The 16,033-nt window shown below is 38.6% G+C and overlaps 1 protein-coding gene and 1 pseudogene across 1 annotated transcript in view; both read left to right on the top strand.

Moving 5' to 3' along the window:
* The first annotated feature begins 2,357 nt into the window (after window positions 1–2,357).
* Window positions 2,358–16,033, top strand: part of LOC140950320 (uncharacterized) — a 17,810-nt gene continuing 4,134 nt past the window's right edge. Inside the window, exons 1-3 of the mRNA XM_073399544.1 lie at window positions 2,358–2,642; window positions 14,077–14,223; window positions 15,351–15,413. Of these exons, the coding sequence (XP_073255645.1) occupies window positions 2,529–2,642; window positions 14,077–14,223; window positions 15,351–15,413 (324 nt within the window). The 5' untranslated portion in view covers window positions 2,358–2,528. The remainder of the gene's footprint in view (window positions 2,643–14,076; window positions 14,224–15,350; window positions 15,414–16,033) is intronic.
* On the top strand, window positions 10,112–12,508 carry LOC140950746 (uncharacterized; annotated as a pseudogene).

Here is a 16,033-nt window from a genome sequence, read left to right as displayed (position 1 = left end):
GCTTTATGGTGTCAAATTTGAAGAAAAATGAAATCAAAATGACCAGATGTTCAATTGTGGAAAGTGTTTAGGGCTCATTTCTCTCGAACAAGTTTCATATTTTGCAGATTTCTTGCTTCCTTAGCATCCTTTGATAGAAAGATCGAAAACGATTACGTAGATTTATACGCGATTATGGTAAAATGAACTACATTAAATTCAAAATGGCAGAACCGAGTTGGCGGATGGTTCTAGTTCCTTTCAATAATAAATATGAAGTCATCATGACATGACTAATATTGTTAAAGACTCAGTATTGGCTAATTTCTTGATTTTATCAGACACATGTATTTAGGGCTTTTATGGTTACTTTGAGGTAACCTGCGATCAGGCGTTTTTTTAAACAAAAAAAGGAAGAGTGACACCCGATCGCAGGACAACTTTGAGGGGGATTTGGATTCTGCCAATAAATGCAACAATATAACGTCATCATGACGTTAAATTACGTCATTGTTTCAATCATGTGATGACTAGATGTGGAAATGATGAGTAAACTATTTTGTGTCGTTTTGGTGGCCGTATCATGAGCGGTTTTGAAGGGGGACTTTACTGACCCCCACACGGTTGCAGGAAAGATGTGTGTGGTACAAACAATTTTTTTGTTTCGAAAAACTCTCATTTCATGAATTTTGTTTAAAAATCACTTAGGAATTAATTCTGTATGCGAAGCTTAATGAATAAATGAATGGGTCATGAAGTGAGGTCTCTTGTAGTAAAAAGGATAGCCAAATGAACGACTTTTTATCTATAAATTCAAACTTACATCGATATGCTTCACGCATATACATCAGCAATCGTAATAACAATATGATGTATGCTGCTGCATCGCTGGGAAATGTGGAGGTTTCTCTCTTACATGGCTTTTAGCATTTACGAAGTCGTTCACGTCGCTTGACATTCGCGTATTTCGGTTGTTGCCTATACAAAAAACAACTACGTGACTGACAAGCGACGCGAACGACTTCGATCTTGAAGCAGTATAACATTATGTCTATTCGAAAGAGCGCCTTTGTGCTTATGATTTTTTCTTATTTTTAGGTGTGATTCTTACCTATAGGCGGCGCCCTTTCCATTAAATCCGGTATAATATTATATTTTTTCGAAAGAAAGCCGCGAAGTTATATGATTTTCTACTTGAAGATGCAAAGGTCATTTGGCGATAAAATGCAATAGAATATTGTGATTGGCCAGGAGCCCAGATTGATTGATTGATTGATTGAATGAATGAATATTTGTGATTCGCTTCAATTTATTACATTTATGATCAATTATTACATTTTTTTACTTCAACAGGACAGTGTTTAAGGCCTAAGCTGTACACGTGCACCTCTTCCCAAGCTTTCCTTGAGTACCTCTTCGGATTAAATTATATATGCTACCACAAAATTCATAATAAAAGCTATAGGTCAGTTACCGCATCTTTTTGGTGAGAACAACATCAACAACAAGAACAACAGCAATCTTTTCAAGTATACAAAAGGGCATTGGCCATACATTAACCATGGGAATACATCATACACTTTCACCAACACAGGAGCGACACCTCCGCCGCCCCCCGCCCCCCCCCCCCCCCCCCCACACACACACACACACACACACACACACACACACACACACACACACCCACCCCTCCGGGCGCAGGAAAAACGAGACAAATTAAACATCACATTACTTATGACTCTACAACGTAACGTATATGATCCAATGTAAAAGATGCAAAATAAACAATATATAGGTGAAACTAAACAAACACTTCGTGAACTTCCTTCCCACTTTAATCAACGTGGCCACTCGATCGAAGACATGGAACTTATTCCGCTGGAATTACAACCCACCCTCAGCATGTCGCGCCATAAGGTAAGAGAATTAAGTGTACCTCATAGATAGAGGCAAAACCCTGTCACTAGAAGGAATGAAGACTAAGCTGTTTCTATTTCTATTTTTATTGTATTAGCATTTACCTGTATATTTTTCTATCCAGTATTTATAATTGTAGTTAATTATTAACCACTTATGTGAATTTTAAATTCAAATTTTAGGAGCCGTTAAAAGATATTTTCTCTCGGTATAGCTCTGGCCCTGCGGAAGGCTAATTTTGTTAGCTAAAATATTGGCCTATAATAAATCAGCCCTTTGCCGTAGTCCCAGCCCTGCATTCAGTTTTGTTCCAAGTGAACTTGAGCCACAGCCAAGCGTTAGGTATTGTCAGGCATTAAGGCTATTTTGACAGTTTAGGTTACTAATGAGTGAATGGCAGATTGCTATCAAACAAGAAAAGAGACATCTAAAAGAAATAAAAAATTCAAGCGAATTCTGCTGGTCTTGATCCAGCTCCTTTTCACCCCTACTCGCTCACTCGAGGGTTACAGCTGTTTTATCACCATAGCAAAACAAGGACAACTGGCAGTGACTTAAAACAGATTCATCGACAGAAAGAACGAGAAAAAAAGAAAAAAAAGCGTGGTAAGCGATCGAATGACGAGCGCTTCATGTGTCATATCTTACGGTTGAACACGCAGAGATTTGGGACATTTGGGGAAGGAGAGAGAGAAACGCAAATAACGAGTTCCATGGAAGATAATATTTCGCAAATTAAGTCTCAGGTAAGAGATAAAGGACCCCCTTTCATTCCTGTTCTAGAATGTACATTAATCTAGGGGGGAAACTGTGATTCGTTGTTAGATTTTTGGGGAGAAACAAGGCCAAGAAAAACTATTTTCCTATGAATCATGCCCAGCCTCTTTGAATTAGACCTTGGAGAATGCTAAATAAACTGAAATGAATGCTCATTATTTCAATAGGTAGAAGGAATAGATTTTAATACGTTTAAGCTGCTATTAATGATTGCATGTTAAAGCTGCAAAATTCAGTCTTCGAGAAGTCAAAGGGCAACTGGCAGAAATCGAAATTGTACTTAGACAAGCGGCGTAAGGGTGCCAATTGAGCCTTAATTAAAGCACAAATACTGAGCATTACAGAAAAGAACCAGTTAAGTCGGCGTTTAGGTGTTTATATTAAGGAAAGCCGAATAAAACGCACCCACTGAAGTACCTAACGACTCGTGGGATGTGTCATGTCGAGGAACAACATTTCACGACCACAAAAATGAATGTCTTAGGTTGACTGCATGATGCAACCATCTCTTAAAGCCTTTTAGTAGCTTACCCAACCAGAATACACGATATATGAAAATGTTATTGCGAATGTTCAGGTCTAGCACCACATTTATTGAATCATGTAATAAACAGAGCTTTTGTTTACACAAATGCACACTCCAGTGATGTCAGGACTAAAGTCTACGCCCGGATCTCAGATTCAAATAACGCAAAGCCAGTCAAAAACTCATGCAATTGATTTCCACACCACTTGTGGTTCATGACTTAAACTCAGTAACAGCGGATCGATAAACTACCCTGAAAAACCTCATATATAGAGCCTTCAACAAACGTTTGCCATTTTTTTTTTCTTACACCAAAAACACGAGGAAAGATTATAAAATGAAGTAGAGTAATTTGCGGCGGGGTGTTCTATTACTTAAAGCCCGCCTTTCCATTGTGCAAGCGTTGCGTACATAACAGAGTGCTAGTCCCTCCTAGCATTATATTAGAAAAAGTGAATACGAGTGCACGATGCCTTTTGACTGAGTTTGACTTGCGCTGGAGAACAATCTTTTTGTTCTTAAACCCTATCGAAAACATCGCTTCAAAATGTTGATCAAAGATTCTGCTTGGCAAAAACTAAAAAAAATTAAAAATCATCTCAGCAAGAATCATTACTAGAACCTTGCTAGGACCTATAAAAGTGTAGTATGGCAGTTCGTTTAATGAAGTAACCTTTAATTAATCATGTTAAATTAGCGGAGGGAGAACTTTGATCGGTGAATACACTAATGGAGATGATGTTTGACCACTACGTTTTAGAGGTCACTTGGTTTGTCTGTGATTTATATAGCATTTCTTCGCACAAGCCTCAAATTTAGAACAGTAACAACGAAGATTATAAGTTGAAAGTGAAGTTTACGTTCGTAAGCCTGATTAATTGTCCAAATCTGTGAAGTAACAAACATATTTAAATCGTACAGAACAAGAGGGACAAGCTAACGCAAATGTCAGTTTTGATTCCAACTACACAAGTGTTTTTTACTAAGCACATATTATTGTTTAGATCCGAAACCCCTAAATCAATCACTATCGTTCCACCATAGTAAATATGTCTGATCTTGAGATTCAGTTAAACCGAATAAAGATACAAATAGGGCGGTGATTAAAGTTACATTCATCATTGCTCATGTATGGGAGTCATTTTCACAAGATTTTCCTAAAAACAATCACCCTGTCCTTAACTACACTACAACTTTTACTGCTGTATAAGCAATCGAATTTATTCAAGAGGGTGTTAATTCTTAAGTTGTTCACTCCTGAAAGATAAATTAGAATGAACAGTCACAAAAATTCTCCAGTTATCTCAAACACGATCACACTCTTCAAGAAAGTATTTGATTCTTTTAAGCCGTACGCGCAATGGTATGCATTCGATTACAAGCCTAGGCGTCTATAAAAACAAATCTTTGGAGTTATGCAAATATGCTCGGTGCGATCGAAGATAAAAGGCCCTCTTGGCTTCTCAGTTAAATAAAACCTCCCCAATACGAACACAAAAAGGATTAATCTAAGCGTATATAGAAGTGTCCTTATTATCGAGGTAGGGATAACAAGTGTACGAAAGAAGTAATTGATATCTTGGGATCAACAGAACCGTCCGTAAGAGAAAGTTGTCAGGAAGGGTTCGATTGTATCATATCTTTAATTTGTTTTTAGAATCAGAAATCTCAACATAGCTTGCTATTTTTTAGTACGATGATCCATAGTTATATCACTGACTTTGCCACGCAGGAAAAGTTAGAAAAAACGTTAAGTCTTGCACCTAATAATCATTCACAGGGGCTTTAGTAGTCACTCCTCTAGAATAAAGTTGTTTTACTTTGCATGCGGTATGAAAATTAAGGTTATCATGGAGGTCGAAGGTATCATTTCATAAGCGACATTGCCGTTCTCGCATGCTTCTCGCATCTCTTTAATTTCTTTATTGTTTCATCTAAGACCTTTTTTCTTTGGCTTGCAAGCAATGATTCACCGCAATAGTCCGCAACAGTATTCAAGGGCCGAACAATTAACGACTGGACCGGAGACGCTAATGTTGATCAATCTCTTTATCCATGCACTTGCTATAACAACTACTCGTTCAATGGCACTCGGTGTCTTCCGCCTAGATACTCAGAAAATTCAACATACGGTCATTTTCGTTGATATATCAATCCTGTTGATTTATAAGTATGTAAGCTTCCCTGATCTTATAATTGACTGAAAAAAGAGTTAAATAAAATCGTACTGACGCTCTACGTTTTTCACTCTCACCAATTGCCTAGTAGCCACTTACTTGGTAAATGATGAACTTGATTTTGAAATTCTTGGTGTTGTTATCTTATTAATCTACCACGAGATGAACTTTCTGAACTGCGTTATGACACGATTTGCAACAGTTTGGACCTTAAGGTTGAGGCTGCTTCAATTACACGACAAAAGAGATATTTGCGGTCGACTTGTTTACACATCTTCCTTCGTAACACATATAGTACATACATTACCAGCGATCACTACTGGCGATCTTCGATCATAAATCGGGATAGGTGACACGATAAAATGATGTGCCATGTCTGAAGAGTATCGAAATAACTTTATTCGTCAGCTACTGATGCCCTGGCTCGTAACTTTAAACCTACAATCATAGACTAAAGTCCTTGGGACAGTCAGAGCATAACTGTAATTCTATGTGTATCACAAGTAATATCGTGAAAAGCAGTGGTGTCATTTTACAAATCCATGTAACCTCCCCCTTCCCCATCCAATACAATGTTAAAAGATCAAAGGAATTGTGCCTTGATGGTTTCAACACTGTCGGTGGGTTGGGGGTAGGGGGTAGGGACGTGCAGTGTTAGCAGCGCGCAGATACAATTTCGCGCGAGTTAAAAAGCGTTCGAACTGTTCAACTGGCCCAACACTTTTGTGCATGATTGTAGAACAACGTAGATTTTACCATCGCTGTATTTATGTTTACGAGTGTATTAATGGCCTTATGGATCTCCCGATGGAGCTACTAGCAAACAGAAACGTTCATAATTATAACACAAGAAATAAAGACATGCTTAGACTACCCCTAGCAACCAAAAATTGGGGTGAACAGAGAGTGTGTTATCATTCTCTGAATGATTGGAATAATTTAGACAAAGACATTAGAAACGCACCTGACGCTGTGAATTTTAAGCGTATAATTATTAGCTGCTTTTTTTATTTAACGGATTTTTGTATTTATTGTAGCTTTTTATCAATCTTTAATTTAATTTTTTTATATATTTTTATTTCGTATAATAGTCTAATTTACTACTTTTAATCATCTAGCACCTTTCTGAAGACCACAGTGATGTGATGAAAGTTTCCTAATAAAAAGTTATTATTATTAAAAAGTAACATTGACGTAATTAATCAAAAACGCAGAAAGAATGGCTGAAAGACTGAAAGAAAGAAAAGAAAAGAAAGAGAGAGAGAGAACAGGGAACAAATGACTGAATGAAAATAGAACTAGATAAAAAAAAGTGCCAGCAAGCATGCATATTGTTTTTATGAAGCCGTTTTTGGTTGCCGTAAATCCTCTATTAACCCCCACCCACCCCTCGCATTTTAGGGAGGGGCTTAGTAGAGACGGCGGGCCTATTTAATTTAGCCCAGATGATGGTATGTAAACTAGAATACAAATTGGAAAAGCTCAAGTACAAGAAGTTACAGATTATGCAGTTGATGATCAAAAACAAATGCCAGCTATGAACCATCCCGGATTAAAGCTTTACAGTCTTAATTTATTAATACAGTCTATCATTTATTAGTGAAGAATAATAAGGCGGAGGGGAGAGGGGGGCTGAAAACAAAGAGGGGCTTATTTACTTTCTTCGGCCTGAAAAGGGAGGGAGGCTTATTAGAGACGGGGGGCTCATTTGAGAGGAAGGGACTTAGTAGAGGATTTACGGTACTTAGTGTTGACGAGTGAATCAGATGGCACTTTTCCAAACCATATACATCTAGTTCACTTCGCGGTCAAGGAAGTACAAAACAGCACTTCATCTCGTCTTTCGTCTTAAATAACAAGCACCCAAAATATCCGGGCAACACTGATCCTATGAATTCATATCATGTCATGTGCGAGGGCGGACAACATGCCTGTTTAGTGTTATCTAATTCTAACTAGATGTTATCTAATTCTAACTAGATAGCAGGAACCATAATCGGGGAAGGAGACTGCAAGTGCGGGGTCCAAGCGGCTCGGACATCGTTATAGCCGAATGTGCTATTTTTAGAACAGACTGTGCCACCGGCACCCTCAACGTCACACACTCGTCATAACATCATGCTTCAAATCAATTTACGTCGTTCATTGCTAAACTATTTCATCTCTGAGATTTAAAAGTAGAAAAGATCACGAAGAGCAGTCCCCGTCAATAAAAAAAAGCACAGAACATCCTACAGTAAAAGCACAAGTGCAAAATGTCAAAGATCGGCGTCCTCTCGGGGACTTTACTATAGTATATACTATACATTTCCCAAAAGACAGTAGACCGGGCGTTTCCTTCTCTGTCTCTTCAATTATCCTCCCTAGTTAGTTACCTTTGATGCCTTTGAGATGAGCGGGAAAACAAATACACGAATCAAGAAAATACTTGGTTCTTATCGGTAATTATTAACAAACATGACAAATTGAAGTTAAAAATCTTGTTGCTTAAACAAACCAGCCGCATATTTATTGTCAAAGGTTTAAGTGCAATCGAATGAATTATTTCGAATTTTAACTCTGTGGAGAGCTCAAACTTGAAGAGCGTGAAGAACGTGAAGAACGTAATGGATAGTAATAATCATCTTGCATTTTTAGTTATTAACGGGTATTTTACTGATAACCAAAAAAGATCAAAAAGTTCAATTTAAGGTGATTCGCTGGTTTTGCGCTGCGCATCTCTCACTCTGCATAACGAGATGGTCGCCGTGAAAAAGATCGTCTGAAGAAACATTATTAAAATGAAGTTGATCAAAGAGAGACGTTATTAGATTTTCCGTTGCAGTTGTTTCTGGCCTAGATGAGACTCAATGTGTTGGAAATGTGCATAACAAATTGGCGGTGGGCGTGTGGATGAGCTCGACCTCCTGACCGGCGAGGCCCTCGACACTGGTGTTCCTTTTTTCGAATCACTTTAAAATTACTTCAAGCGCCATCTTTGTCACATGGCGCCCTAACTATGATATTTTTCTAGTAAATTCTGTAAAAACGGATTTTTCAGTGCGTTCTTCCACCTTCCACATACAGTCAACTCCCTTTATAGCGGACACTGTAGGGACCTTAAGTTAGTGTCCTCCGTAGCGAGAGTCCGTAATAGCGGGAGTTTATTTCAGTCAAACGTCTGTAATTCATTTTTGCCCGGAATTTATCTGCTGTCCGTATTATCGGGGTGTCCTTTATAGCGGGGTGTCCGCAAGGCGAGAGTTGACTGTACATGCCATTTTGAAACACGCCCCAGTCCTCCCTCAAAACTCCTTAAAAATGCAGTTATTATACGCACTTTCTGCTGCTCTATTGCAAAAAAGAGTATGGTGTCACTCATTAATTTTTGTTTCATAGCGGAGCTCCAAGCACGTGAGCCCTATAGCTAAGAAAATTTGGTTATTTATACGTCCGAAAAAATTTGGTAGTCACGTGACCGTTCGTCCGCCTACCCACTAGTCCGTCCGCAACAAATGGAAAACAATTTTAAATCTTACACTTTCTAGTTAGCGTGGGAGCATGCGACCTGATACTGCGCATCCATGCTGTGGTCAATTGTTAGCTGCCAAAACCGAATATCCGCTGACCAGTATCACATGACATCACAAGTTTACTGTTTGATTTAAATTACAAATTTATTAACGGGAGCTTTTGCTTTCAGCCCCGGCTAAATCTATATATTAATCTTCAAAAGAACAGTGCTTCCTTTCAATGAGAAAAAAAATGGCAATTTCATTAAATTGTACGGATTGAACTAATACGGGTAAAATAGCGCGTATCCAAATTAAGTCTACTTTGGAGGGTAAAATAAAAATAAGGGCATTCAAGTCAAGTTCTGTACGATATCACATACATCATGGAAAAAATCGCTCCTATTTGTTCAGTTTCGGGCTGGGCACAATTTTTGTCAAAAGGGCCTAAATGGCCGTATTCGTCAGCATTTTTTCTTTTAAAGGAGCACGGACATTGCGTTTTTATCATCTTGTTGAATTGTTTCAGCCGTGTACCAATTTTCATCAAGAATCAATATCTCTTTTTCGATAAAGCAATGAAATTTCACCGACACCTGCAGCCGCCCCTCCCCTCAATTCAGATGGAATAATTAGCCGGGACGTTAAAGCTAATCAGATACGGCTTAATATTCCAGATTCATGATTTGTAATAGGACATTCGCACTAAGATGTCATGTGACATCGTTTTTTAAGAAAATGAAAGTTATATGATTTTGCCTTCGAAAAACGAATAGTGGGTCATATCTTAAACAAAATAATAATGATTTGGTTTTTCAAACCCGTACCATTTTCTTAAAATGAGTAAGTTCGTAGATGGCCACATGAGTAAGTTCGTAGATGGCCACGCGAACAAACACGCTTGGAAATTTTTGTGCCAATTTTGGCCAAGTTTAGTGTCCCCAGTTTCCAGTCCCTAATTAGCAGTTCTATAGCGCGGTCATTTGGCAGCCATTTTCGCTCAAAAGTCCTGGTCAGAATTTGGCCATTGCGGAGGAATGGGTACTAGGAGAGTTTTTCCCACTCAAAAACAAATTTCTACAGGCTTTAAGCTTTCTGTTGATATGCGATTTGCATGCGTTTACATCTTTCTTCTGCAACATTTTTCCTTGTACTTTTACTCTCTGTTTCATGCACACTGAGTTCGCAGTCCTTCAAGAAAAATTGAGTATTTTTGTCAAAGATTTTCTCGCTGGGAAACGTATTATTGCCAGGTATGTTATCGTAAACAGAAGACCTGAAACCTCGGCTGTGTTTTCCTCGTTTTGGTTTTTTACCGGATGCCTCTGCTTCTTAGAAATTTTTGCGTTTATATGGTTCGCTGAGCGGTTTATATGGGGAGCAAGTCACGAAGAAAGAGCACTACATCGAAGAAATGCAAGTCAAATTTTCCTGTTGGGGAGCTCATTAAGCAGAGGGCTACGCTTCGAGCGGAGTACCTTTCGAAATCAAAGGAAATTTGTACCTTAAAAAAAGGCTTCAGCGACTCAAGAATAAGGTAAGTTTAGCTTGAAAAAGGTTTTTTTAGTGAAAGGAGAGGACTACCGTGTGGCACGAAAATTTTGCGGGTTCTTATTTTTGCGATTTTTCCATCGATCCGCTAAAATTTACTCCAGAGTAAATGTTCTCTAAGTTAAATTCGCTACATTCCTTTCGTACAGAAGTAGTGGGAAGAAGTTGATAAAATATCAAGCAAATTCATCTCGTGTGATCATGTCCGCAATTCTCATGACCACTCTGTTTAACAAAGTATTTATATTACAAGGAGAAATTTGATGCTGATCATTCATAGGGCTTAAAGGGTTAACTTAAGTTCTTGAACTTGCAGAAAACTCGCATAAAAGAAAATGTTGATTCGGTAAAAGTTGATCTTCCCGCTGTCAAGACTAAAAGAAGGTTAGTTTTTGAAGTGACAGCTAACACATCCACTCTAAGAAAAAAAAGTCCAACTGTGCTCACTGATGAGGGAAAGCTAAACGTGCCGCAGCGAAGTGCCAGCAGAAGACAACTTGAAACGTTGGTTGCAGCAACAGAGGTAAATGGTGGATCTGTTGAAGACAGGTCCCCAGCCTTGGATGGCATGTTTTCTACGCTGACTAAATATGCGAAGACAGCAGCTCTATCTAGATACTTTTCTTCATCAAAAGAGATGAGAAAAGCTAGTCTAGCAGTAATAAAACCTCAGGTTAAGCAGTATGAGCAAAGTGATCATAATGTCATTCGTTCACTTTCTATGCTTTATGCAGGAGGATTGATGGGAAAGGTAAAATATGAACAAACAAGATCAGCTCTTGTGAAAAATACTAAGAAACACACCAAGAAACTAGGTTCTGTGTCAAAAGAAAGAGTTTTGTTTGGCGGTATCCCAATTCCTAAACTCCTTCCCTATGGGTTGTTAATGAAAAAAATTGAAGAAATTGATGTGGGGGAGTTTTATTCAATAAGGGAAACCCTATGCCATGACCTTCCACCTGATCAGCAGGTTGATGGGGTCTATAGAAAACTTGGAGAACTTTCTACTTCTGCTGGCCAAGTTCTATTTTGAGACTGATCAGTACAGGAAACCTGGGGATAAGCTGGTGTGGTTCAGTGAGAGGGAGGGAGCATTTAAGGTTGCCATAGGGGGTGATGGGGCTCCTTTTGGGAAATGGGATCAATCTATGTCATGGCTGATAAGTTTTTTGAATGTGGGGCCCAGGGTAGCTACACCCAATGACAATTTTTTGCTATTTGGAGCTAATTGTAAGGAGGACCACATGGTTGTTTCTCGTTTTACAGTGAAACTTGCTACAGACATGGAAAAAATGGAGAGCAAATCTTACACAGTATTGGGTAAGAATGTCACCTTTTCTTTTGATCTCCTGCCAGGAGATATGAAATTCCTTGCATATATAAATGGGGAATTAAGTAATGCAGCTAAATATTTTTCTAGCTTTGCTAATGTCTCCAAAGATGACTGTAATGCACTGAATGGGAAGTATGGAGAATCTCATGATTGTAAATGGAAGCCGTGGCAGTATGCAGAAAGAATCAATGTTGCAAAACAGGTTGAGGATTTCAAGAAAAAAATACCTAGTCATTTAGCAGTATCAACAAAGAGATCCAAAGTAACTCAATTTATTGCTGTAAAAAAATCCAGACAAGAATTCAAACCATTAATTGGTAAGCTATGTGACAAGGAAGTTGTTGAACCACTTCACCTTAAGAATAATGGTGTCCAACATTTTCAGGGAATGTTACTTGATCTTGCTATTTCTGTAAGTAACCTCCCCAAAAAATTAAATAGCCTTGATGATTTGCCCTCCAATTCGGCAATGTCCAGATATTTAAAGGCCATGGAACAAGATGTTAAAGCAGGGAGAATGAAAAAACAACTAGGTAGGTGGCTCCTTGAGGATAGAGCTAAAGATAAAGACTTCACTTACAGGTTAACTGGTAAAGATTCCCGCCTAATCTTGCGTGGCTTTATGTATCTAGTGAAAGCAATTCAGGGTGACTCAAATGATCCCAAGTTGCTAATGCGACTTCTGCCAATTGTCTTCATTTGTATTCGACTCAGGGTTTTTAGGTATGGTAATAAAGATGAAACAAAGGAAAAATAAAAATTACTTGAGATAAAAAAAACTAACTCCAACATATATATATATATATATATATATATATATATATATGTTGCTACCTCAACTCATTAGTAACTGTATAGAAAACACTGTTCCCTCTTCAATGATGAAGGATACCAAAGGCATTCCAATGGCCATAATGGAATTTCAATTCCAACATTTCTTCTTTATATTTATATTTCATAATTCTATTCTTCCTTTCATCAACAATGAGTTTCACTTCCCCTTTTCCAACTCCTAGCTTCTTTGTGAATCCTTGGCAGTCCTCAAATTTATTAAATAGGGCACACAGTCTTCTCATACTTGAGAATGTTATTGTGACTGAATAAGGCTGCTCCAAAACATCTACACCAAAACGTGTAAGATTTACAACCCCTTTATTCAATAAATTGAACACTTCCTGTGGCATCGGGACGTCAAAACAAATCATCCAAGGATGGATTTTACTCATCCGCGGACTAAGTCGGCGATAAACTCCTTTCTTAGCACGTATCATTGTGCGCTCCAACATGGAAGATATGGGACAAATTTCATGCTGATATCGATCCCGAAGGGGACCGTATTTTCCCTTCACAACAGCCTCAGCCACTTTCCCTAGCGCTTGAAATGTTTGATCTAGATCTCTCAGCTTATGTACATTTGAAATCCGCCGGGAAAAATTCGACTTCTGGCGATTTAATGCTCCTTTAATGCCACTAATAATTTCCACTTGGTCAGGTTCCCTTTGAGCCGCCATTTTTTTTTTTGATTCGCATGGACCCAATCCTCCGCGCGGCCGCGAAAAGTTGGCCGAATTTGAGGTCAAAATTTCCAAGCGTGAAAATGTGGTTTTTAAAATTATGAATCACCTCTTTCTGAACCCAAATTTTGCACTTAAACTTCAAGGAAAATGTTGAAAAGATGATGTGGTAACGTTTACAGCACATCTGAGCGTAACTTAAGAAACTCTGAGGGAAGGCTGACCGTGTCCAAACCAAACACTAATTATTTGAAACGAAGCTTCTCTTACTATACAGCGGGGCCATGTTATGGAATAACTTGGCCAAAAACTTAAAAAACGCTGCATCCCTTGAGCATTTTAAGCGAAATATCAAGAAGGTAGCTGATATATCGGATTCCCACACGACAATCATGTAAAGCAGTTGTAATTAGTTTTAGTTTTTAACTTAAGCTTAACTGATGATTTCCCGTGTTTAAATAAAGATTTACATACATACATACATACATACATACATACATACATACATACATACATACATACATACATACATACAATCAAATGTTTAACAAGATATAAGCAAAAATTAGTTTTGGCCGCCATGTTGGAGGGCAAGAGTATGCCGTCAAACATGGCGGCCAATAAAAATCATACTACTTTGTCGAAAAATCAAAGAGCGATAAAATATCTCCCTTAAATGAGTTTCCTCTCAAATAGTTTTTATGTGCTCTGTCAATTTTTGGCACCAGCAAGATTCAAACTCATTGTTTAAAGAAAGCAGTGACCTCTTTGTGCAAGTGGCCTATTGCTAACCATTTATATTGTTTCGCAGCCCTGTCCCACAACTTGCCCGTGTATGTGCCATCAATTGTGTCTGAACCCAGTCTACAATGTGGATCGACCTTCTGTTATCATGGCTCCTGTGTCGAATAGAAACTATCAAGAATCAAATGTGATACATACACCAGTCCAGTTTGAGGTAATAGAGAGTTTTAGATTCTAGTTTACCGCGAACCTCTAACCGCTGGAGGTCACGTGACAAGTCTTTCGCGTCACGTTTGAGGTTTACGACGTGCGCTTTCAACGTGGGGAGGTAGGTTTTCACGTATGTCATTTACCTGAAGCGTTTAGCGTATAATCCTTATTTTATCCCACGTGATGATACAAAAATCTTGTGGAGCAAGTCTATCCATTAACAGAGGCACAAATTCGGGCGAAATGCTATATTTGATAAATCCTATGGGATCTTGAAAGCAAGAAGTGCCATTCATGGCTGCTTATTCAAAATGGCGGCCGTAATCTAATCCACCGCCAATCTAAATCTAATTACGTGTTAACGTCGAACCGCAAACGGGTAACCGCAAACCGCGGTTAGAGGTTCGCGGCAAACTCGGATCTAAAACTCTCTAACGTACCGGTCGATTCGTGACCTCCACTACGGGCCCCTTCAGGTATTAAACCCGGTGAATTTTCAAAAATTCCATTATTTAAATTCTTATCCCCGGAGCCGAGTATGGTGAGGAACTAATTCAGTTGGGATTGCTGTACCTCATGGTCAAAATAGATGGTCAAATACCCCGACACCTGGTACCCACATAGTTCACAGCGGCGAGAAGTTTTAATAATAGTTCGTTAGAAAGCAGAACAGTTACCTTGAAGACAAACGTCCGCTTTAGCAGGACATGGCCTCTGCTCTACTACGAAGGGCGCAGTTCATCATCCTTTTTAATTCCTTCAAGTTTTTGATTCCCTATTAATTATTCTTATGGAATTGTGTAGCCTCCAAAACAGGTGTTTTTAGGTTTGTCCTATCTCCTACTTCCCCACAAGCTTGTGATGCAAGTAATTGGGACATTTTTTTCGATTCTTTTACCCTACCCATATATTTTTTCAATTCACCACCTCAATACTACACTTCGAGTGAAATGCCTGCCGTCAATGTTTTCTCCCGTGTAAAGTGATAGACGATGATAATCATAAGGAAATGACACAATTACGGTCAATGATGACAGATAAAAAAAATTAACTAGGTAAGAATGGGAGATGTTGTCTATGGAACCTTTTGTAATAAATTAAATGGGTATGTTTCCGTCTCTTCTTTGGTAGACAGTAAAAGAAAGCGACAAGCCTTACAGTAACATCCAAGGAAAGGAGTACGCCAACAACGTTGTACGTATACAGTTAGTTCACGCTTTTCTCATTAATTGCTGTGTTAATTTTTTTTTGTCGAAATACGGTGCTTTCAAAAATAACTGTGTTTTGTTTACTAGGATTATTATCGATAAATTTGACACCTTGATGATTTTTGTGAACATGATAACTTTCATAGTTCTCTAGCTTTAATACACACCGTAGGGTCAGTAATATGAATTAGTTCACACGGGCGTGTTCCAGTGGGCGGGGTTAGTGGGTTGGTCAACAAGAATCACTGTGATTGGTAAGGAGATACCAACGTGACCTTGACGATTTAGTTTCACGAAACTCAGGATGTCACGCAAGAAAAAAATAGAACATGACATTTTATTTTAACGAAAAACATGACCTGATTTATACGCGCAAACGTGTGAGGGGCCTAGTGACCACTAGTCCCAGACAAATTCAACAAATTGTAGATGCTCCACTCATCCACGTCTTTTTATTCTTATGGGTATGTGGTAAAGGTCAGTGGATCCATAACTCTCCTCTTTTTTACTCTGGAAAGGTGAAGAGATGACAATGATTTACAGCGAGTTGCATTTGCAGTTGGAAGCTGTCGATAACTTGAATTTTGCGCGTAATCTTAAGCGGTT

Source organism: Porites lutea, chromosome 10, assembly GCF_958299795.1.
Source record: "Porites lutea chromosome 10, jaPorLute2.1, whole genome shotgun sequence".
NCBI classification, from domain to species: Eukaryota; Metazoa; Cnidaria; class Anthozoa; order Scleractinia; family Poritidae; genus Porites; species Porites lutea.
Note: the sequence above shows the minus strand (reverse complement) of the source record. Positions and strands in the feature narration are given on the sequence as shown.